Raw genomic sequence first — 22,758 nt, 5'->3', positions numbered from 1 at the left:
CTCTTACTGTTATTTCTTCCCACGCAAGATTCATCTTTATGGTTTAATATTAAAATCAGGTGTCTTATTGTTTCTTTGGTTTTGTTTTTACTTCAGAGTCACCAAACTTTCGAACAGAGAATGTACTCTAGATTTTTTTTCATCATGATCCAGGAAAATTCATTAGAGTCTATCTTGTCATAGAAAAACCTCAAGTTAAACAACATGTCCAAATTTAACAGCTTTCCTCAGATTCTGAAACATTCTTTAACTTACTCAAGAAGAGCGAATAAAATGGAAGCCGACATTAATGTATGTCACTTCATGCAAATTACACTTGTGCACAGCTTTTCTCTTCAAATTGTTAAAATAAACACAATGACATCTTGCTGAGGAACTCGTCAATGGGAGAAGCTACTGAGAAGTTTATGTGCTCAGTGCACAAACTGTTAGAACATATCACATATTAAAGCCATAACCATGTTTCAAAGTTGTTATTCAAAACAAGAAACACAAAACTCAAGTGTGCTATTGCTTTAAACATTTTAAACTGCTGTTTAGAGAGTTTCTACTTAAGAAACGGCTTTTTCTTTTGAATTTTCAGTAGGTCTGTGGCAATGGTAACCTGAAACAGAAATCCCTGAGGAAGAACTTACACTTCCATGACTGTAGTTTGAGGACACCCTTCATAAAAGTACTGGACAGATGGGCACTGCGGTGATTAGGCTCAGGTAAAGTTTCAGGTTTTATAGGACAATGTAGTAGATTTTGTGGTTCTTGTTTTTGTTTTTCTGCTCTTTTTCTTTAAATCCGTATACTCATTACCAATTTCCATCACCTCCAGTTATTACAGATACACACGGAACCACGATGAAAACTCTTTGTCTTTGAATTAGACAGCAATGTTTCAGATGTTGCTTGTTGTTTGCAAGAGGGATAGAAAGAGGAGAATGAGAGACAGGAAGAATCGAAGCACCCCCCCAAATAAAACCTTTAAGCTCCTTGAAAACAGAAAATGTACAAACGTTTCTTATTATTGTTACCAAAGATGATTTTTCACACCAGGGTGTCCATCAGTGATAGCTGAAAAACTGATTATTTCAAATTCTCAGTAGAAGATTTGTTTCTATAAATCTTGACCAGCACTTCATTGGGTCCCTTTGTTTCCAACCTCCTGCTCGTTCTTGTTAGAGCATAAATTCGCCATTCTGGCTCCAGATATCCAGGGACACTAAAATTCACCTTCTTATAAATCCTCTTTGCACAGATCACAGTGCAAACTTGAACATTTACCCAAGGTGTCCTTGTGGTTTTCTTCAGTATCTCACAGTAACATCAACACCTTCCTCCAACTATCCTGTCTAAGCACAATGCCACAGCACCCTTATTTCTTCAAATTCTCTCAAAAGAATTCAATTGCCATTTATTTTAGGTTTACTTAAAAATTACCACTTCACTGTTTGTCATTGTTTCTCTTAACTTATAGGTCCCTTGTGTGTTCCTTTTTCCACTACATTCCTCAAAATATACTAATACAAGAAACTATACATATTACAATGTATTTAATATATGATATGAGATATTGGTGAATTAATTAGTTGATTTTCTTAACTAACAAGTGAATTCTGCAGTTCTGAACAGGATCAACCATGATCTGTACAGTCTCAGGGTTTCTTTAACAAAGACTTCATCCTTTCAGCAATCCTTTTAACAGCCTCCTTCACTTCCTTGTTACGAAGGGTATAAATAAGGGGGTTGAAAAAAGGGATAAAAACAGAGTACATCAAAGACATCAGTTTGTCTCTGCCCTCAGCACACACCACAGGTGGCCCCACATACACAATCCAGGCAGAACCAAAGAACAGGGTCACAACAATTATATGAGAGGAACAGGTAGAGAAGGCCTTGGCCCGACTGGCAGCCGAGGGCAGCTTCAGCACAGCTTTCACGATGCCTGCATAGAATCCTAAAAGGATAACAAGAGGGCATGTGTTCAAGATGCCAACCATCACACTAAAGACCTGACCACGCCAACCTGTGTCCACACAAGACAGACGCATTAGGGGGTCCAGGTCACAGAAATAATGAGCTACCTCTCTCAAGCAGTAGGGCAGAGTGGCAGTGAGGCTAACTGACACAAATGCAGCTGAGAAGCCAGTCATCCCTGTGGCCCCAGCTAACCATCTCTGTACCTGTGTGCTCATGAGTGCATGGTAGCGGAGTGGAAGACAGATGGCGAGGTAGCGGTCCAGTGCCATGACACACAAAAGGAAGCCCTCTGTTATGCCCAAAGAATGGAAAAAATAGCTGTGTGAAGCACAGGGCTGAGGGGATGGGTGAACTCCCATGGAGCAAGGTGTGCAGCAGGGTGGGCACCGTGCTGCTGACACACCAGAGCTCCAGGAAGGACAGCACACTGATGAAGAAGTACATGGGTGTGGAGAGCCCAGAATCTGCCTTAACCAGGACAATGATGAACAAGTTCCCTGCAAGTGTGAGGAGATAGATGCACAGGGCTCCCAAGAAAGCCAAATGTCTTAGCCTCCCAGAGATATTGAAACCAGCCAGGATGAAAGTCTGGGTCCAGGTGTGGTTGAAGGGGTCCATGGTTCCTCAGAAGCAGCAGGTAAGGGCAGAAGAAGAGTCTGTTTGGGATAACTTTTCTCATACAATTTCTTCAAGATGAAAACAATTTGAAAGCTAATTTAGACATTATCATGAAACCTTTTCACATTTCAAAAGAAGATCTAAGTACTACAAGTCAATAAAAGTTTGTTTGGTAGTGCTCTGTTGCTGACAAATTTAGAGGGAGGTCCAGGCTCCTACCTTATAGACCAGCACTTGTCTTACTGTTTAGCCCAGAGTCTTGGGCCCCAGAATTTCCTCTCACACTTTCTGCCAGGTAAGAACAGTCAGGAAAGACCCCATGCTCATTCTCCTACATTCTCAAGTGAAATATTTCATCACAATTTCAGGTATTCTCCTTTACCACTTACTTTAATTCAACAGCCTGCCATACTATATTGTGGGAAAGGAAGATACATGCTCTCTAAATTGACTGCTAAGGTTGCTTCAGGGAGCATTCTTGGAAACCAACAATGTTCTCACTGAAGGCTTAAGGAAGAAAAGTTGCAGACAAAAGAAATGTGGATACACTCCTGAAAACTATCAAAACTTAGAACTGTAAAATGGGTCAAAAAATCAATAAATAGAAAGGGAATATTAAGCAGCAGAATCTTGAAAGGAGACGTGTGAATAATTCTAAAGCAGTTTGGAATAGGAGAAAATGAAGAAAGACCATGTTTTGTAGATCAAGGAGTGTAGTATAACAAAACCTGAGTAAGACAATTAGCTTTGTAAAATATTTTACCAATAACACAGAATAAACATTGAGTCTGACCATTTCTCTACACTTTACCTCAACTTCTTCTTTCATAAAACAAAGAATTTAAGTGGATTTTTGCAAATTCTCTTGTAAGTCCGTCTGTAAATTTCTAACGTTATCCAAAGATATTTATTAGATGACTTTGGGGATGAGTGGTCTACATCTCTGTTTCTTGATTTTTCTTTCAACAGCCCAATAAACCACTCTCAGAAAAGACAGAAGCCACCCCTACTTCTCTTCTTCAGTACTCATCTCTTCCGCACCACCCTGCCAATTACTTGAGTGATAACAATAGAGCTTGTTGTATTCTCCATGGTCTCCATTATGCCCCAAGGCACTACCCTCATTAAGTTTCATGTTCCAGGAAATGTAGATCTCCCAGGGCTCCGTGTTCCCTGGGTTGTACAAACCAACTGACAGAGTACAACTCTCTGGGGCAGGAAGTTGAGCACAGAAAAGTAAAACAATTAAGCTTTATTTTGTAAATCACTGTTATTGATGCTGCAAATCTCATTTTTGGGTTGCAGAATATAATCCCAGGAATACGGCTTCATCTAAGCCATGGGGAACTATTTAGTTATTATAGAACTGTCCATTTAAAGAACAGTCCATATTGTATATCTTTATGAATGTATGAACAAATACTTAGGCACCCAAGAAGTGAACTTCATCATTTAAAAATACTCTTTGCAAGATTTCTCATTTATAACTATTAACCTCATTTCCCCATGACCACATTTCACAAAGGTACTACCATTTCTTTTCTGCTGGTCCTCCCTCTTCATTTGACTACCACCACCCTGTCTCCACGTCATCCTCTGTCATTTATTCCTTATTCCTGTCACTACTTTTAAATATCTAAACATGGTTCTTGGTGCAGTGTTCTAATTTTCCATCAGAAAGATTCTTATCCATGGTGATGTTACCATCAGTAACAGTTCAGTGATGTATGCATCCTCATGAGAGTAACTTTTACATGATTGCATTTGTTTTTATCCAGATCCTAGAAAATGTATTGAAAGTCCTCATGTTAGCATCTGACTATGTCTCTAAGGGTGGATTTGGATGGATATAGAATCCAAGAAACCATATCATAAGACCATTTATCTGCCTGAAGTAAAGTATTCATAGATTCCCTAGTACCTTTATTTTCAGAGATATAAGTAGGGACAGTGAAGTTCCTAAATTAAATTTAAGCAGGAAGTAGCCATAAAATTTTAACAAGCTGATCATTTTACATAGAAAGAATACATTGATTGTCCTGAGATTACTTTGGAAAAGCTTTGACAGGTGAAAATTTTTGAGCCAGAAGAAAAAATAATACTTGTTTCAGAAAGTGGTAATGTAACTTCATATTGGGAAGTTTCTGGAGTATTTACAAAATCTTAGACTCATTCAATCTTACCTAACATTTACCAAATAGTTTACTTCCTCTGGAAACATGTTTATTCTCTGATAACTATATTAATATTACCCTTTTCTCCATAACTGCAACTTCCACATTCCCAACCCCCATAATGTCCCTTGTCTTCATCTTTATATTAGGATCTGGATAGATTAGTGATCTGTCTAGATGCTAAATGAATACTTGGGCTGTACTCAGATTGCCTGCATTAATTCTGTTTTCATTCCTCCATATAGTAACACCACATTTGTACTTCTACATTCCTTTTTTGTAAGCTGGATTTCAAAACAGACTCTCCACATCATTTGTATGTGTGAATATGATTCTCTGTGTGTGTGAATGGCGTCATACAAACTGTGTCATCTCTAGTGCTCAGCACTCTATCCTTCAGCAGACTTTTCATCTGACATCAATTCCTGAGTGTGGGAATCATGCATATCATCTAGAATCAATTAAAGTAGAATGATTACTGAAGAATTTAGACTTCCAAGTAAGGTCCTAGTATAGTCGCTGCCAATCAATGGCAATAATTGTTATGTCATTGCCTCAGTGGAGAATATTTATTTAGCATTTACTGTTTTTCAAGAAGGAAGTAAGAAAAAAAGAGCAAATTCTAAAAGCCTCAAGTAAATAATTACTTGAGAAGAACAATTGCAGTCAAAAACCAGATGCAAACAGATATCAAGGAAATTAAAAACTCCATTGAAAATTTGTGCGACAGAATGAGAAAATGTGAAGATAGAACTTCAGATATAGAAGATAGGATTGCACTTAGTGATGAGAAAAAGATAAAATTTAATAAAATAGAATACTCATACAAACAGAAATTGTAAATAAGGATCAAAAGGTTTAATAGAAGATGTGAAATAGGAAGAAAGGTGCAAAGGGGGAGGGGAATGGGAAGAGTATGGAAAGGAAAGAAGGGAATGGAATTAATATGAGAAATTGGAAAAAAGTCTTTGTAAATAGGGAGGGGTGGAGGGGTTGAAGGTAGGGCAGGGTATGGGGAAAAATAAGAACCCAGATAGGTTATGTAAAGGTACAAATTTCCAATAATTAATATCATTACATTGCATACCTAAAAAGTACCAATAAAATTGATTTTAAAACTGTGTGTGGAGACCTAACACAAGTTTCAGAAAAGTTCATACCTGAACCTTTAGCATAAGTGGCATAACCATGTGACTAAATCAGATTCAAGATTAAATATAAAATAATTCTCAAATCTCTTGAAGTCACATAACACACTGAAAAGTAAACTACCAACAATATACATTAATAAATATTAAGACAATAAATATACATCCAGTGAGGCTTGGAAAACATAGGAGAAAGTGTACCTATGAGCTAAGAAGTTAAGGCTAAGCCAAACAACTGGGCAAAATCTGTCAAAGTCCTGGAGACCCAGGGCCCGTGTGCACAACACAAGATGCAGGATGACTCTGCAGCTTCTGAGCATTGTATGTGGAACCAACCAGAAAACAAAAAACAAAAAACAAAAAACAGTGCTATTTTCAATACTTCATTCACATCAGGCCTGAAGTCAATCAAGTCTCCTCTATGACAGTTTAAATCTGGTACCAGGTCATGTGAGTTGTTGATAGGACAAGCATCCCAATACCTTATGCACAGGAGGGAGAAGCCAATTCAGGAATTCCAGGTACAAAAGGTCTGCTTCTTTTATCTTTGTGGCTATTGTGTGTCTCTTCACAGGCCAGGTCTCACTGGGCAGAGTGTATGTCTTTTAACTTCAGTAAATGTACATTGTACTACTTTTTCTGTGTGTCTCCTGTAATTCTTTGTTCAGGACAACAAGCATTTGGCAAGAATTTCCCAAGACTCCTCATCTGGTAATACCTACAGGACAAATTATTCCTGTGCTTATATTAAAAAGGAAGAGAGTACAAATGTAAGTTCACATCTTTATAACACTAGAAAAAAGCAAGGAAATAGTAAATAGTATATTCAAATAAAGCTGTGAATAAAAGTCTATATTTACAATATCAGACAAAATAATGCAGAAAATAAATATACCAAAGTTGATGTTTGTTAATTGAGGGGGCTTTAGGGAACACACAGATCAGTTTAAGCAGCTCAGGCTCATATACTGATAGACTTTGTTATGAGCTCCAGACAGAGTAGGTGGAAAGCATTTGGGGTAGATTATACCCACATGCTTCCTCCTTCAATTTTTTCTTTGTTTGTTTGTTTGTTTGTTTTGGTCTCATACTGCATGTCTTAGTCACTCTTGTGACCAGCACAAAACATGCAACACCCACAGCTTAAGTAAGACATATTTATGCTGACAAATGAAAACAATGCAGAGATTCCACCTCACCCCAGAAAGAATGGATGTTACCATGAAATCATCTAAGATAAATGCTGATGGGGTTGTGGGAAAAAGAAACCCTTCTCCACTGTTGGTTGTAGTATACACTTGTACAACCACTATAAAAATCAATACAGAGATACCTCAAAGAACTAGGACTGCATTTCCTATTTGACCCAGCTATTCCCGTGAGGGGCATTTCCCAAAAATATAAACCCATGTTTATAGGGGCACAGTTTGTAATAGCAAAAACTTAGAAACAGCCCATAATTGCCCATCAACCTGAGACAGGATAAAGAAAATGTGTTTTTTAAAAAATATATAAAATGGAATAATACTCAGCCACAAAAAAGCGAGAAATTAGAGTTATTTATAGCTAAATGGGTGTACATTAAGGTGATACATTTAAATGAGATAAATAGGACACACACGTGTAAATAACAGTTTCTCTGGTGTGAGAAACTGAAAGTGTAAATAAGGATGAAAATTTATAATACATAATGTGAAATAGGAAGAAAAGGTGCAATGGGGGTGGGGAATTCTGAGGGGTAGGAAAAAGGAAAGACAAGATGGAATTAACATGAGAAAATGAAAAAATGGAAACAAAGCCTTTGTAAATAGGGAGAGGAGGAGAGGTTGAAAGGAAGGGAGGGGAGTGGGTAAAATTAGAACTAAGACATATTATATAAAGGTACAAATCTCCTTTGGTTAAAGCCATTATATCGTATACCAAAAATGTAGCATTCAAATTAATTTTTAAAAACATTTTTATTATGCTGTACTTATATGTAAAACATTTAAAAGTACGATTTAAGGGTTAGAAAAAAGTAACACCACATACGATTAAAATAATGTGAGAAATAAAGAAATTCACAATTGTTTATGTATTCATTTACTTAATACAAATTCTAAATATCTATTTTTCTCCATATCTTATTTTAGGTACTTGGATGAGATGTATAAAATATAGTTTTTTTCTTTTTAGATATTTACTGTATGGTGGGAGAGGGGAGATAGACCATCTAAAATGCTGATAATATAAAAATCTATGTTCCTTGCAAATTAAACTAGAATTTTTACCTCAAGTATAATAAGGTAGATTGAATTTTAAAACTACAGTAGAGCTAATGTCTCAGGTTTCACATTTATAAGTATTTAAACATTTATGCATGCACAATTGAAGTAGTTATAGAGAAATACATTTTCATTCCTTGTTGATCAGAGAGCTAAATGATAAAATTACTTTTGAAGAAAATTAAGGAAAATTTACCACAGTTTTTTGTACCATGACCCAGGGTTCCCACTTGTAGAAATTTGTGTGTAATATTCAGTAAAGGATGCATATACAAGCTTATTCTCTCCAATAACACTTGTAATAGCTAAAGCTAGAAACAACACAAAAGTCCTTTCACAGAGTGCTAGTGAACTTAAAGATGCCGTGGGATACTACGGAGCTATTATTTTAAAGTGCCTGTGTACACTCATAAGAAAATACAAGTATCTCCAACATTTTTTTTTGAGAAATAGGAATAGAGGATAGAATAAACTATTTTTGGTTGCAGTTTTATCTTATAGTTCCCCATAAAATCTTTATCTAAATTTTGAATTATGCACTTAAGAATAGTTGGTTTAGTATTAGCATTTCCCACGACCGTTAGATATTCCCTTGTCCGGTGACCCAAAACAAACAAAAGGTGGGGTGTCTCATTATTTAAAAAGGGGTCAATCTCCACCTATGAGAACGGTTATGTACCCGGTACAGCGCAAAGGGGAGGAGTGACTCCCAATCACCGCCAGTCTCCAAGGTTAATTTAGTCAAGGTCTCTTTTAGGGTTTTATTCATTTTCTCTATCTGTCCTATCTATCTGAACTTTGGGGGAGATAAGCACAATGTAATTTCCAATTGGCCCCCAATACCTGGGCTAAATCTCGGCTAACCTTAGAGACAAATGCCCCTTCATTATTAGACCCCAAAGCCATCGGGAACCCATATCTTGGCAGGATGTCTTCCAGCAACCATTTTGTCACCATTTCAGCAGTCTCATGTTGGGTGGGGAAAGCCTCTGTCCATCCTGAGAAAGTATCTACAAATGCTAGTAAATATTTATTACCATAGTTTTCTGGCTTTACCTCTGTAAAGTTCATTTCCCAGTAGGCTCCAGGTCTGTTTCCTCTCAGGTGGTGGTCATTGTACAGACCCTGCAGGATGAGGCGAGTTCTTTGGCCTTAGAGGAGATATTTCTCATTTTGACTTGAAACCGCTTGATCGGTTCTTGTATTTTTCTTTCTCCCATGTAGGTGGAGCAGTGAAGATTTGAGACCAAGTGGTCCCCTAACTTTTTGGGTAAGAGGACAGCTCCATCATCCACTTTTCATCATCTCTTGACCAATTGAGCTGCGGGTAACTGCTTGATCCACATCATGTCTGAGTGAGAATATTCTCCTTTTTCAGGGAGAGCTGAGGTTCTTGGGTCAGGAAATTGTAAGGCCAGAATCTCGGGCGGAGGGCTGCCTCCCTGGCAGCTCGATCCGCCAGATTGTTGTCTCTAGCTGTGGGCGTGTCGCCTTTTTGATGGCCTGGGCAGTGGATTATGGCAAGTTTCTTAGGTAGCCATAGGGTCTTTAGCAGAGCCAAACTTGCTTTTTTTAATAGTCTTTCCATCTGCAGTCAATTGCCCCTTTTCTAGTATATGGCCCCATGGACATGGGCAGTGGCAAAAGCATATCTACTATCTGTATAGACGTTTAGTTCTCTCCCTTTTCCCAAAGTCAAAGCCTGAGTTAAGGCTATAAGTTCTGCCCTTTGTGCTGAGGTCCCAGCAGGGAGAGGCTCAGCCAAAATTATCTCAGCCTCCGACATCATCGCCGCCCCTGCATACCTGTGTCCATTGCACATAGAGCTGTTTCCATTGGTGTATCAAGTCAGCTCTGCATCTGGCCATGGTTGGTCTCTCAAGTCCGTCTGGATGCCATGTACCTGGGCCAGTATGTCTCTGCAATCGTGGAGTGGAGCGTCCATGTCTGGGTCAGGCAGCAGGGAGGTGGGGTTTAAGGCAGCTGGAGGCTGAAAAATAACTCGGGCAGGATTGAGGAGGAGGCCTTGGTAATGAGTCAGCTGGGCGTTGGTTAGCCATCCATCTGGGGGCTGTTTTATTATCCCCTCCATTTTAAGAGTTGTCCTAGGCTCAGGGAGGGGTTCTGAGCCCGTTCCCCTAGACATTTTTTTTTTCGCCCATTGCCAGAATGGGCGCCTTTCTTTGGGGCCTCTTGGGGCAATTCCTTGCCCAATGGCCTTTTTCCTTACAATAGGCACGTTGATCTTTATCCAGATGGGGCGGTGTGGCTCTCTCTTACCTTGATCTCCAGCCAGCTTTTTTAATCTCTTCTCTTGTTCCTTGGGTTCTTTTATGGTGGCTACTACTAAAACTTGCGCTAGCTTGTGGGTCTTATGATCTTCTGCCATCTCTGTATTGTTATATATTCTCTCCGCTATCATCATCAAATCTTGTACACTTTCTCGTCTAACCTTTCTATTTTCTGGAGTTTCTTTTGAATCTCAGGGACAGCCTGATTGATAAAAGCCATTACTGCAATCAGCCTTGGATTCTGGGGCCTCTGGATCCATAGGAGTGTATCTATGGAAGGTCTCCAGGATCCTTTCTAAAAAGGCATAAGGGCTCTCATCTGGTTCCTGCTGTAAGCCATCGACTTTAGACAAATTAGTGGGCCTTTTAGGGGTTGCTCTGAGACCTCTCAATAGAGTCTGGCGGTAAACCCAGAGTCACTCCTTACCTTCTGCTGTGTTGTAATCCCAGTTTGGCCTAGACAAGGGAAGGACCGGTTAACAAGGTCCAGATTGATGGTAGATTTCCTATTATCCCCAGGAACTAATTTCCTGGACTCGATTAGAATTTTCTCTCTTTCTGCTGTAGTGGACTGATGGGTAAAAAGCACAGTTTCTAACAGATCAATCAAATCTTTAGGATTATCTGAGACCAACACTGGCTCTGGCAGCTGTGGAGGCAAACAGAAAGGGTTTTAGCCAACAAGGTGTGTTGCTTATCAAATCTTTCCAAATGACAATGTAAGGGATTTGGTCAGGATGGCTCTGGAAAACAATTTTCTTCACCTTTTGAACAATTTTCAAATCTAGAGTGCCACCTAGTGGCCATCCGACCCCAAAGGTTGGCCATTCTGAGTCACACATAGTCTGATATTTTCCTTTCTTAACTTCCATAGACAAGTTATGTGCCCACGCCTCAACCTCCTTACAATGTTTAGTCATCAGGGAGAGAGGGGTCGTCAGAGTCTGTCCCATTTTGTCCACATCCGTCCTTGTAATACCACAAGAAAAACAGAGAACAAATATACACAAACAACCACGAAACAACAAAACCAAAACTAAGGCAAATTCCTCATTCAATCTGCGAATGAGACTGAAACTAAGGCAACTCTCTTCATTCGAAGGGCACCAGCCCCGAAGTGTGGGAGCAACCCACTTTGCCTTAAAAGAAAAAACCTGTGTTCAATTCATGAATGCTGCATTCGACCCAGAGGGGCACGGAATGTCTTCCAAGATGGACATCGTATAGCGCATCCACCATGACCCACAATCAGCCCCCCAAACTTCCTTGCAAGGACTCTTTCATTAGATCTGTGAAAGAAAGAAAACAAGAGTAAACAGAAGACAAAACACAGAGACAATGAAAATCACACCCTTACTCATCCAGACTGGTCGTTCCCCTCTGGGTCGAGTACTGAGGTCTTGGGGATCCCAGACGAGCCCCCAAATGTTGTGCTCAGATAGTGATATCCCCAAAGACCACCAAGGAGTCTGGTCCAATGCAATCACATGAGGAGTTTATTGCAAGCTGTAGCCTGGTCTCCCGGACCTCACCGACGTAGCAGATTCGTACCAAGAGCCCCAAACCCAGTTTCAAACAGGCTTTTTATTGGCAAAGAAGCAGATCTAGGGGCTTTCTAGATGAATCAGTGCCTGATTAGTTAACATTTTGAAAATGCAGGCAGGGGACAAAGGTCTGCTGACTTGAGTTGGTGGTCAGCAGTCATGTACTCAGCAGTCACACATTGATAATTAACAGATACCTATAGGATGGCTCAAAGGCCACCAAGACATTCAGGATGAGCAAACAGTTTGACAATTAACTTGGGGTCTCTATGTCTAGAACCACTAACTTACACGTTAGTCAGGATCCTGACTTCAAACAGTACAAGATTGCCTTACATGCCTAAGCCAGGGTTAGAACAAAGGTCGAAGCTATGGTTTCAATGGGAGGGGGTTAGAGCACTGTCTCCTAGGCCCTTTGTTATTTAGCATTAGCTTGTAATTTGGTTAAAAGGGCGCATTGGGGTTTTTCTAGTAACTGGGCATTGACCTGATCACAGAATGGAGTAACTTTTTCAAAATGGAGTCAATTTGGGCTCTACACAGTCTCTGTCCTCGCCCAAGTGTGCCCACTGACAATAGTTAAGGGAATGGATGTTGCTGTGCTCTGATAGAATTTTATTTATAAAAACAGAATGGGATCTTTTATTGTTTTATATTTTTATTCTTTTTTATATTTTCTATTTAAATTAGATAAATTTTAACAAGCACAATAAAAAGGTAAACTTTGTTCATATTAATAGATTAAGAGGATACATATATTCTGATATGTATATACATATATATGTGTATGTATCTATATAGAGTGTGTTACACTTCTGTTACATCACACCCACTCAAACCCACACTGCAGAACCTATGCGGTCTACAAACCACAGTTGGAGCCAGGACTGTAGTCCAGCAGCCCCCCGCATGCATATACTCACATGCGCAAGCACACACATACAGTTTATTTTGAATAAAATTTCTCTCATTCTACTGTTCTGAAAATCATTCCATTGATGTAATTCCTGAAATGATTTCTCTCTGGCAGAAAGTATTCAACCAGCCAAAAATTCTAAGTGCAAAAAGAGATCATACATATTCCTGTTCAAGTTTTCTCTTCTTAGGGCTTCAATGTATAAGTTAAATGTGTGTTTCTAGAGTTCTGCATCATGCTTGCTTCAGCAAAATAAAGTATAATTGTCGTTACTATTCTTTTTTTTTTTTTTTTTTTTTTTTTTTTTTTTTTTTTTTTTTGGTACCAGGGATCAAACTCAGCTCCTTGCACTTGTGAGGCAGGCAGCAAAACCTCTGAGCTAAATCCCTAGCCCCCAAAATAAAGTATAATTGAAAGAAATGTTTAAAGTACATTGAGCTTTCAATTTTTCTCAGAAAATTTTGTGCTTTTCTTGATCATTGTTAAAATGCATACAATAATATTATTATACGAGACAATGTAAACTGGACAGCTGTGCACATTCACCATATTGAAATGAAGTTATTAGATAAGATGAATGCTGTCTCTGCTTGGCAGTCTGTCCTATCCACAGAATTCATCTCTTTCTTTTTCCTCCTATATATTCAAGACAAAGGATTCAGGACAGTTTTGCCCATAATTTTATGTTTGTCATAAGTTGTAAAATATCAGGTAGTAGATGTGAGGATGTCATGAAGTATATTCAACCTAAAAAATTAGGAATTGTTCAAAAATTGTATTTGTGGCTAATTATTTCAGAGGTATCTAAAAGTAGTACAGTCCTTGCTTAATGAACACATATTCAAAACAGCTTCTATTTTCTAGAGACTTGCATCTCTACTTTCTCCCTTCTGATTAACTTTCTAGCAATCTTGAAAAAATTTTAAATGTTTCTGTCATTCTTTAAACTGAACCTAATATTGAATCTTTTATAAACCATAAACTCTTGCTTAGGAATTTAATTTCATTGTACCTTTAATTTTTTCATATGGATTTGACATCCTCAATGGCCCATTTTATTCTGTTTCTCAAAGGCCATTTTTTAAAGTTTCAGAATCAAACTTCTATTTTGCCATATAAACCAAAGTTCAGTTCATCATTTCTTTTAATGGTGTCACCTTCATAGTTCACTAAGTATAACAAATTATTTTATAAGTAAGTTGGTCACTTTATACTGAGTGGAAATTTCCATCAACACCATGTGCCACCTCTTTTTATCTTCTTGAATGTAATGAATATGTTAGTGATAGAGTCCTCTGCTAGATAAAATGGCCCTAACCCCACATCCTAAATGACTCTTCCCAGCAGGTAATAAATCACTCTGGGGAAACAAAGACCCAACTTTGCTACCACAAAGCTCTCCCATTTCTAGTCTTTCCCATCAGGAAATTTAAAGGTGCAAATGGATTTAAACCTTACCTCTGGCTGCAGCCAGATATCTACCTCCACTTCCCCCAACCTTATTACCCCTTGCCTCACCCAGCCAGCCCCTTCCCACTGCTCTCACCGTTGTCTAACACAGCCCAGCACCCCATCCTCTACGCCCCACCCCCTAATAAAAGTAGTCTGGTATTTACACATGTGTGACGTATTTATTTCACTTAGGGATATATCCTCAGTATGTATCCACTGTCCTATGAATGAGTCTAATTTCTCTGGTGTGAATAAACTGAATAGTACATAAGATCCTAATGAGATAACTCACATTGTGAAATGGGAAGAAAGGGGCTAAAGGTGTAGGGAAAGTGGGAAGGGTAGGGGAAAGGTAATAAGGGGGAAAATATGAGAAAATGAAAAAATGGAAATAAAGTGTTTGTGAATGGGGAGGGGAGGAGGGGGTGAAGGGAGGGCAGGGGTAAAGGGAAACATTAGAACCAAGACCACCTGTCATGTAAAGGTACAAGATCCCAATAATGAATGTGGCTGTGTTGTATACCTAAAATGTACCAATAAACTCAATAAAAGAAAAAAAAAAGTAGTCTGGTTTCTGGTGTTCTTGTTTTCAGCTCAATTCCCATCCTCTCGGTTAGAATTCAGAAAAAAATTGTAAAATTTCCAAGAACACCACTCTTAGAATTTTCCATCAGGTTTTGTTTCATAAATAAACCCATTTAGAGAGATGAGATTGTTTTCTGATAATTATTTCCCCACCTGCAAGTCTGGTCTATCTCAATACTTATACATCTTATGTAATAATATTAAACAGAAATTTTTAAGAATTTCCAAAAAGACTTGAAATTCTCTTGTTAGGTCAGACACATAAATACATAGATAGATGATAGATTATAAACACTATCTCCTTAATTACATTTTCTTGTGGTGGCTGCTCTACAGTAATACAATTAGCTTCATTTATTATCTATTGAGTTACATCAAGCTTTATCATTCCAATAATTTATTTGTTGTTATTTATACTTCAACATAAATGCCATCAATTGTAATAGATTATTTCATTTTTATTTACAATATTTACACTTTTAAATTCTCTACTTTTTTTTTGCTTATTTGCTACACTAGCCAGTCTTTTCTATGCTGTATTTTATAGAAGTTTACTAGCCACTTATTTTATGATGTTCATGTTCTAAAACAAACACCTTTTGTGCTTCTCCCCAAGATTTAACACTGATTGAAAGATTTAAACAAGATTGAAAGATGCCCTTTATTAGAATAAAGAAGTTTATTTCTATTTACAATTTCATTTTCTTATTTTTAAATTATGAATCATTACCAAATGCCTTCTTGCTTCTTCTAATGTGTTAGTAAGGTAAAATATTTTACTTGTTTGTAAAATATTGAACCAACCTTACATAAACTGAACTCAGTTATAAGTACTTCAGAGAAATCACTGGATTTGGTCTAGAAGTACAGTATTTGGTGAGAATTTTACATGTTTATTAATGAATGTGATTACACACTAATTCTTTTTTTATATGTTTATTTTAGAATCAGTGTTAGGCTAGCTTCATAAAATGAATTTTTGTATTTCCTGTGTTTCTACTCAAAGAATTTTTGTAAAACTAGGCACTGTTTTCCTTAATATTTGGTATTAGACTATCTGGGAATATTTTTAGCTTCTAATTACATAGTATCATGATTATGTGTGTTTTCAAGTTCATATGACTAATTTTTAATTTCCCTATAAGTTAAGTCAATTTAAAAATTCCATTTATTGGCATTCCATGATAATAAAATATCTTTCTGATTTCAAACTTAACTTTGCATGAGGATATACAAATCTTTTATCCTCACTCTTTTAAAAAATTGTACTCCTCTCCCCTTCTTATTTTTATTACTCTTGCCAGGAATTTATTTTAATTTTTTAATAGGAGACAAGTTTTAAAATATATACATATGTTACATTTCAATTTAGTTATTTAGTTCTACAATGATTATGTTATTATTGGAAGCAAGTATCTGTTTAAGATTAATAATAATTCTTTTCATTTTGTTGAGATTTGTTTTATGCACTAGCAGTTAATTCAACTTGTGCATGAAATTGATGTGTATTCTATGTAACTTCCAGGAGGTGGGTCTTGTTGATTATTTTCTTCAAATCTTTCATAGTTTTACTTATGATTTGTGTGCCTAGTAGTTTATTCAGTGGAGTTATTTCAAGCAACTTACTTTGAGAGTAGGAACATTTAGCATTCAATTTTCATTTGTTGGAATGAAATGCTTGATTTGCACAATTTAAAGGAGGAAAGAATTATTTGGCCTCCTGGTGTCAGAATCCCAGTTCACGTTCAGCTGGCTCCAAGCAGAATCGTCACAGCAGAGGCGCACAGAGGAGAGCAGCTTCCCAGTTCATGGCCTCCAGCAAGCAGAGCAGGGGAAGAGAAAACAAGAGGAAGAGCCTGGGGGTACATTTACCTTTCAAAAGTGTATTCTCCAATATAGCCCCACCTTCAAATATATCACTAATAAACTCATCAGTGGATTATTACACTCTATATTTGAACCATAATATCCTGCTCCTCCAGTCTTTCAGAGTCTCATGTTCACCTCCTAATGCAAAATATATCTTGTCTATTTCCCAGACTCTCCAAACTCTAACACTTCTAGCATTGCAAAAATATCCAAATTCACAATCTTCTCTGAGACTCAAGGCAAACTCTTAGATGTGAGACACCGTAAAAAAATTTTTTTAAAGTTACACAATGCCAAGATAAAAGCCACAGGTAAAGGGTAAACATTAAGACCCACAGCTCTATGTCCAGCAACTGGGACACATGGTGGCAGATGTGATTTGCAAAGGGCAGCCCCATCCATATGGCCTTACCAGTGGTAGCCCTTGTGGCCTTTATAGTGCACTGGCTCTGATCAATTAATGCAGCTTTCATTGGCATATTCCTCCTGGCATCTCCCAATTCCTAGGGTTTCCATTGTAGCTTCAACCTCCCTCTGCACAGCTCCATTACCCTCTCAGAGGTTCCTAGCAAGGAATTCAGCCCATGACATATTGCCAGATCTTCCTCTGAAACCTGGGTGAAAGCATCCATGAACTCTTAACTCATGAGCTAATGCTCTCTGTGTGTCTGGAAAACCAGCACCATGAGGGGGATACAATGCCTGTATCCAAAATGAACATTAACTGAACCTCCTTACTCCACCTTCCAGGATGTCCTGGATGGCTTAGCTTGGTGAAGCAAATCTCCTGGGAACTGGTCTCGTGAGGAATTAATTGATTGAGGGAGTCCAGTAGCTTTCTTCTCAAATCAAAGTTTAACATTTTGTATAATCTTGAGGCTGCAATGAGTATAGAATTCCTTGAGGCATCTTTTTGCTTCGGTGCAAAATGTTGGCTTTATTTTAAAATGTTGCTAATCTCTTCAGCAACTTCACCAATCATAGCCCCAGCTTTAAATTTAATAGTTTTTTGCTTAGTTTTTAGTTCCTTATTCTCTTCTTGAATCTGGCTAGAAGCACCCAGTAAAACACATGCTGCACACTGAATGTTGCACTGCCTTGAAGTGTCCTATGTCAGATTAGTCCATCACTGTTACATTCAATCTCTTACAAAGTCTTAAGAAATAAGCACAATTTAGACAAATTATTTACTAGAATGTAGCATCAACAGTCTGCAATCCAATTCCCAATATAGTTCCCGTTTCCATCTGAAAGTTCGCGAGCACAGTCTTTACTGTCCCCACTCCTGTTAGCATTCTCATCTGAGTGCATTCCACAATTGTCTCTCAGTATCTCCTTACAATATTCTAGGCTTTCACCAGCACCATTTTTCAGACTTTCCCAAACTCTTCCTGAAACAAGCTTCAAAGTTTTCTGTACTACCTGATCATATATAATAAAAATTACCCTCATTTCTCTCCTACCAATCTTCTCTCTTAGTCAGCTTTCCAACTCTGGGACACATCATTGACATACACAACTTTTGGGAGGAAGGATTTATTTAGGTTCATGGTTTTAGAGGTTTTAGTCTACGTATAGCTGATTCAAAGGCAAAAATATCATGTGAGAGGGGAGTGGTGGAGGAAAGCTCCTGCTTTCATGACATTCCGAAAGCAGTGACAGAGGAAAAGTGCCAGAGAGCAAAGAAGAGCTGAAGCTGGGATAGGATAAATCCCTCAAAGGTACAATCCAGTGCCCTACTTCCTCTAATTAAGGCTCATTTCCAAAGATCCCACCTTGTTAAAAAGCTCATCCATGGGGTAACCTACTGATGGAGTCAGTGAAGTTTAAATCATAACAGTGTAATAATTTTTCTTCTGGTTCTCCTAGCCTATCAAAATGCAGCCCTGGAAGTCACAACCCACTTCTGCATGGAAGAGTGAACAAAACATAAACAGCCTGGCCAGAGGCCCAGAGAAGAAGAGCTGAGCAAAGGACTGTGTTCCCTAAGTCCAGTTCCTGCTTCCAAGCAAACAGTCAGATAAGGTCAGCAGTTCTGAGTTTTCAGTTTGCACTCCAACCATTATAACACAGATTGTTAGACCCTGACTTGGAATTGTCTCATTCAGCGGATCTATGATGCACATTCTCACTAAAATAAAAATATTTATGTATGGTTAGCATCTGCCTAAGAAGATTCAAATATATATATCTTACTTCAAATCAAGGTCCCTGTAATTAGAAGAACCTTAATGATATTTTTCAACTTTTTCACAAAGTGTGTCAAATGACTAAATCATTGGCTATAAAATACTGGCATTATTTTTAGATCATCATGATTATAGACAACAAATCACCTTTCTGAAAATGACTGTGTAGCTCATATAAGACATGATTTACAAGATTTCTTCATGCTACTCTGATTTAAGTGAAAGAAATGGTCTATCTCTTGGTTTTTTATAGGTTCTAAAAATTGCACAGATGCCAGCAATTCTAGGGTGAGTGAGGACTCTGTCCTCATGATCAGACCCTCTGGTTTTAAAAATGATGTCCTTCTTTCCTCTTTCTGAATAGAGTTAAATATTTTGGATGGACTTTCATTTACTTACTAGATGATTTGGGAAATATATTTAACCACTTGTCTGCTGGGAAGATTTAATTAAATGAAGGATATATGAAAATATATGTGTATAAATGGTATATCTGTGCAATCATGAGTCTCCTTGTCATCAGGCATCAATGAATTAAGCAGGAACATGGGATGCTTCTGTGAAGTATGGACCCATGTCCTGCTTCTGGAATGGAAAATAGAGATGAATGGGTTAACCAAGCAAGCCTTGGAAACTTCCCTGGCTGGCCACACTGGCTAGAGGAATGAGGGCTCTCTACAAATAAGACAGCCCTCCAGCGAAACTCAAAAGTCTGTGACTCCAGAGCCTGCATTCCCCCTCAGTCCTACAGTGTGGTGCTCATGGCCACAGGATTTGTGCTTTAGGTACAAGGAAGAAAAAACTTAGAATCTAAATTTATTATGGTACAAAGGAAAGCGTTAGAAAATCTTGGTGCTTCCTCATTCCTGGCCAATTTCTTTCTTAATAATCTTTCAAGTTATTTCCTAACTGTGCACTTGATTTTCTACTCAGGAATTACATTTTTAAGCAGCTAATGTGTTCAGTGCCTTGTAAGTCAAAATTTCAATAATTCAATAAAATGTCTTCTTTTGGGAATTTCTGTAGCTATAAATGGTGTTTTTTTCTAAGTTTTAAAAGCTGTATGTTGATTACTATAAGAGTTGAAAGTACCGGCATTGGATCTCAAACAACAATTGCTTTGACTTGTTAAAGAAAAGAATATGTGTAGCCTCTACTCTTATTGTTTCCTCTTCCCCTGCAAGATTCATCTTTATGGTTTAATATTAAAATGAGTCATTTTATTTGTTGATTTGGCTTTGCTTCTACTTAGCATTCACCAGACTTTTGGGCAGAAAATATACCCTACATCTTTTCATAATGTTCCAGGAAAATTCACTGGAGGGTAAAATGTCACATAAAAACCTCAAGTTGGACAACCTATCCACATTTAACACCTTCCCTCAGATTCTGAAATATTCTTTAGCTTATTCAAGAATATTGAAGAAGATGGAAGCCAACATTAATGCATGTCACCCCGTGCAGATTATACTTGTGCACAGCTTTTCTCTTCAAATCCTTAAAATAAACACCATGACATCTTGCTGAGGAACTCGTCCATGAACTACTGAGAAGTTCGTGTGCTCAGTACACAAACCACTGGAGCATATCACACATTTAAACCATAACCGTGTTTCAAAATTGTTATTCAAAAATAAGAAACACAAACCCAAGTTACCTCTTGCTTTCCATATTTTAAAGTGCTGTTTAGAGGGTTGCTACTTCAAAAGTGGATTTTTCTTTTTGAATTTTCAGTAGGTTCTGTGGCAATGGTAACCTGAGAGAGAAAATCCTTGAGGAAGATTTTGCAGTCCCCTGCAAGGAGGCTGAATATCCTTCAGAAAAGTACTGGAGAGCTGGGCACTGGGGTCATTACACTCAGGTGAAGTTTCAGGTTTTACAGGACAATGTCATAGCTTTTGTGACACTTACTTTTGTTTTTCTGATCCTTTTTTTTTTAATCCATATATGCATTCCCAATTTCTATCACCTTCAATTATTACAGATACATATAGAACCACTATAAAACCTCTTTTCCTTGGCATTAGCGAGCAATGTTTCAGGTGTTGCTTGTTGTTTGATGTAGGACAAGAGGGTTAGAAAGAGACAGGGAGAATTCAAATGCTCCTCCTTTCCTCCTCAAAAAAACATAAGATCCCTGAAAACTGAAAATATACCCACGTTTCATATCTTATCTTTGTTGCCAAAGATGATTTTTCACACCAGGGACTCCATCAGTGATGGAGTAACTGATTATTTCAAATTTGAAGTGCAAGATTTGTTTCTATAAAACTGAATCAACCAGTTTATTGATTCCCAATGTCTCCAACCTCTTGCTCTTCCCGATTAGAGCATAAATTCTCCATTTGGGCCACAGATGTCCACAGACACTCAAATTCATTCTCTTTGCGCAGATCACAGTGCACCCTGGAACACTTATCCAAGGTGTTCCTGCAGGTTTCTGTAGGTGTCTCACGGTACCTCTTGCATCTTCCTGCAAGTATCCTGCCCTAAGCACACCACAGCCACCCTTATTTCTTCAAATTCTCTCAACAAAATTCAATTGCCATTCATTTCAGGTTTACTTAAAAATTACCACTTCACTCAGGTTATCTGTTGCTGTTTTTCTTCACTTATCGGTCCCTTTTAGCATATTTATAGGTTCCTTTTCCACTACATACCTGATATTATGTTACTCCCAGTATCCATACCTCTTACACTGTAATTCATATATGATACGAGATATTGATAAAATAATTAGTTAATTCTATAATTACCTACAGGATGGGCTATGATCTATATTGCCTCAGGATTTCTTCATGCAACTTTCATCCTTTCAGCAATCCTTTTAACAGCCTCCTTCACTTCCTTGTTACGAAGGGTATAAATAAGGGGGTTGAAAAAAGGGATAAAAACAGAGTACATCAATGACATAAGTTTGTCTCTGCCCTCAGCACGCACCACAGGTGGCCCCACATACACAATCCAGGCAGAACCAAAGAACAGTGTCACAACGATTATATGAGAGGAACAGGTAGAGAAGGCCTTGGCCCGACTGGCAGCCGAGGGCAGCTTCAGCACAGTTTTCACGATGCCTGCATAGAATCCTAAAATGACAACAAGAGGGCATGTGTTCAAGATGCCAACCATCACACTAAAGACCTGACCACGCCAGCCTGTGTCCACACAAGACAGATGCATTAGGGGGTCCAGGTCACAGAAATAATGAGCTACCTCTCTCAAGCAGTAGGGCAGAGTGGCAGTGAGGCTGACTGACACAAATGCAGCTGAGAAGCCAGTCATCCCTGTGGCCCCAGCTAACCATCTCTGTACCTGTGTGCTCATGAGTGCATGGTAGCGGAGTGGAAGACAGATGGCGAGGTAGCGGTCCAGTGCCATGACACACAACAGGAAGCACTCAGTCATGCCCAAGGAATGGAAGAAATACAGCTGTGTGAAGCACAGGACTGAGGGGATGGGTGAACTCCCATGGAGCAAGGTGTGCAGCAGGGTGGGCACCGTGCTGCTGACGTACCAGAGCTCCAGGAAGGACAGCACACTGATGAAGAAGTACATGGGTGTGGAGAGCCCAGAATCTGCCTTAACCAGGACAATGATGAACAAGTTCCCTGCAAGTGTGAGGAGATAGATGCACAGGGTTCCCAAGAAAGCCAAATGTCTTAGCCTCCCAGAGATATTGAAACCAGCCAGGATGAAAGTCTGGGTCCATGTGTGGTTGAAGGGGTCCATGGTTCCTCAGA

At 38.4% G+C, this 22,758-nt stretch overlaps 1 protein-coding gene and 1 pseudogene across 1 annotated transcript; both read right to left on the bottom strand.

Moving 5' to 3' along the window:
* Window positions 1–1,643: 1,643 nt before the first annotated feature.
* On the bottom strand, window positions 1,644–2,586 carry LOC104850975 (annotated as a pseudogene).
* Window positions 2,587–21,790: 19,204 nt separating this feature from the next.
* LOC104850974 (olfactory receptor 10C1) lies at window positions 21,791–22,758 on the bottom strand. Its single transcript, XM_010608090.2, has one exon. It carries the CDS (start codon window positions 22,745–22,747, stop codon window positions 21,815–21,817), a length of 933 nt encoding a protein of 310 aa, XP_010606392.1. The 5' UTR covers window positions 22,748–22,758; the 3' UTR covers window positions 21,791–21,814.

This window comes from Fukomys damarensis, unplaced genomic scaffold (genome assembly GCF_012274545.1).
Source record: "Fukomys damarensis isolate Sample0158 unplaced genomic scaffold, DMR_v1.0_HiC HiC_scaffold_19, whole genome shotgun sequence".
Taxonomy (NCBI): Eukaryota; Metazoa; Chordata; class Mammalia; order Rodentia; family Bathyergidae; genus Fukomys; species Fukomys damarensis.
Note: the sequence above shows the minus strand (reverse complement) of the source record. Positions and strands in the feature narration are given on the sequence as shown.

Bases quoted from the DNA above. Each gene is read 5' to 3' on its own strand.
- LOC104850974 (XM_010608090.2), bottom strand. From the start codon at position 22,747: ATGGACCCCTTCAACCACACATGGACCCAGACTTTCATCCTGGCTGGT.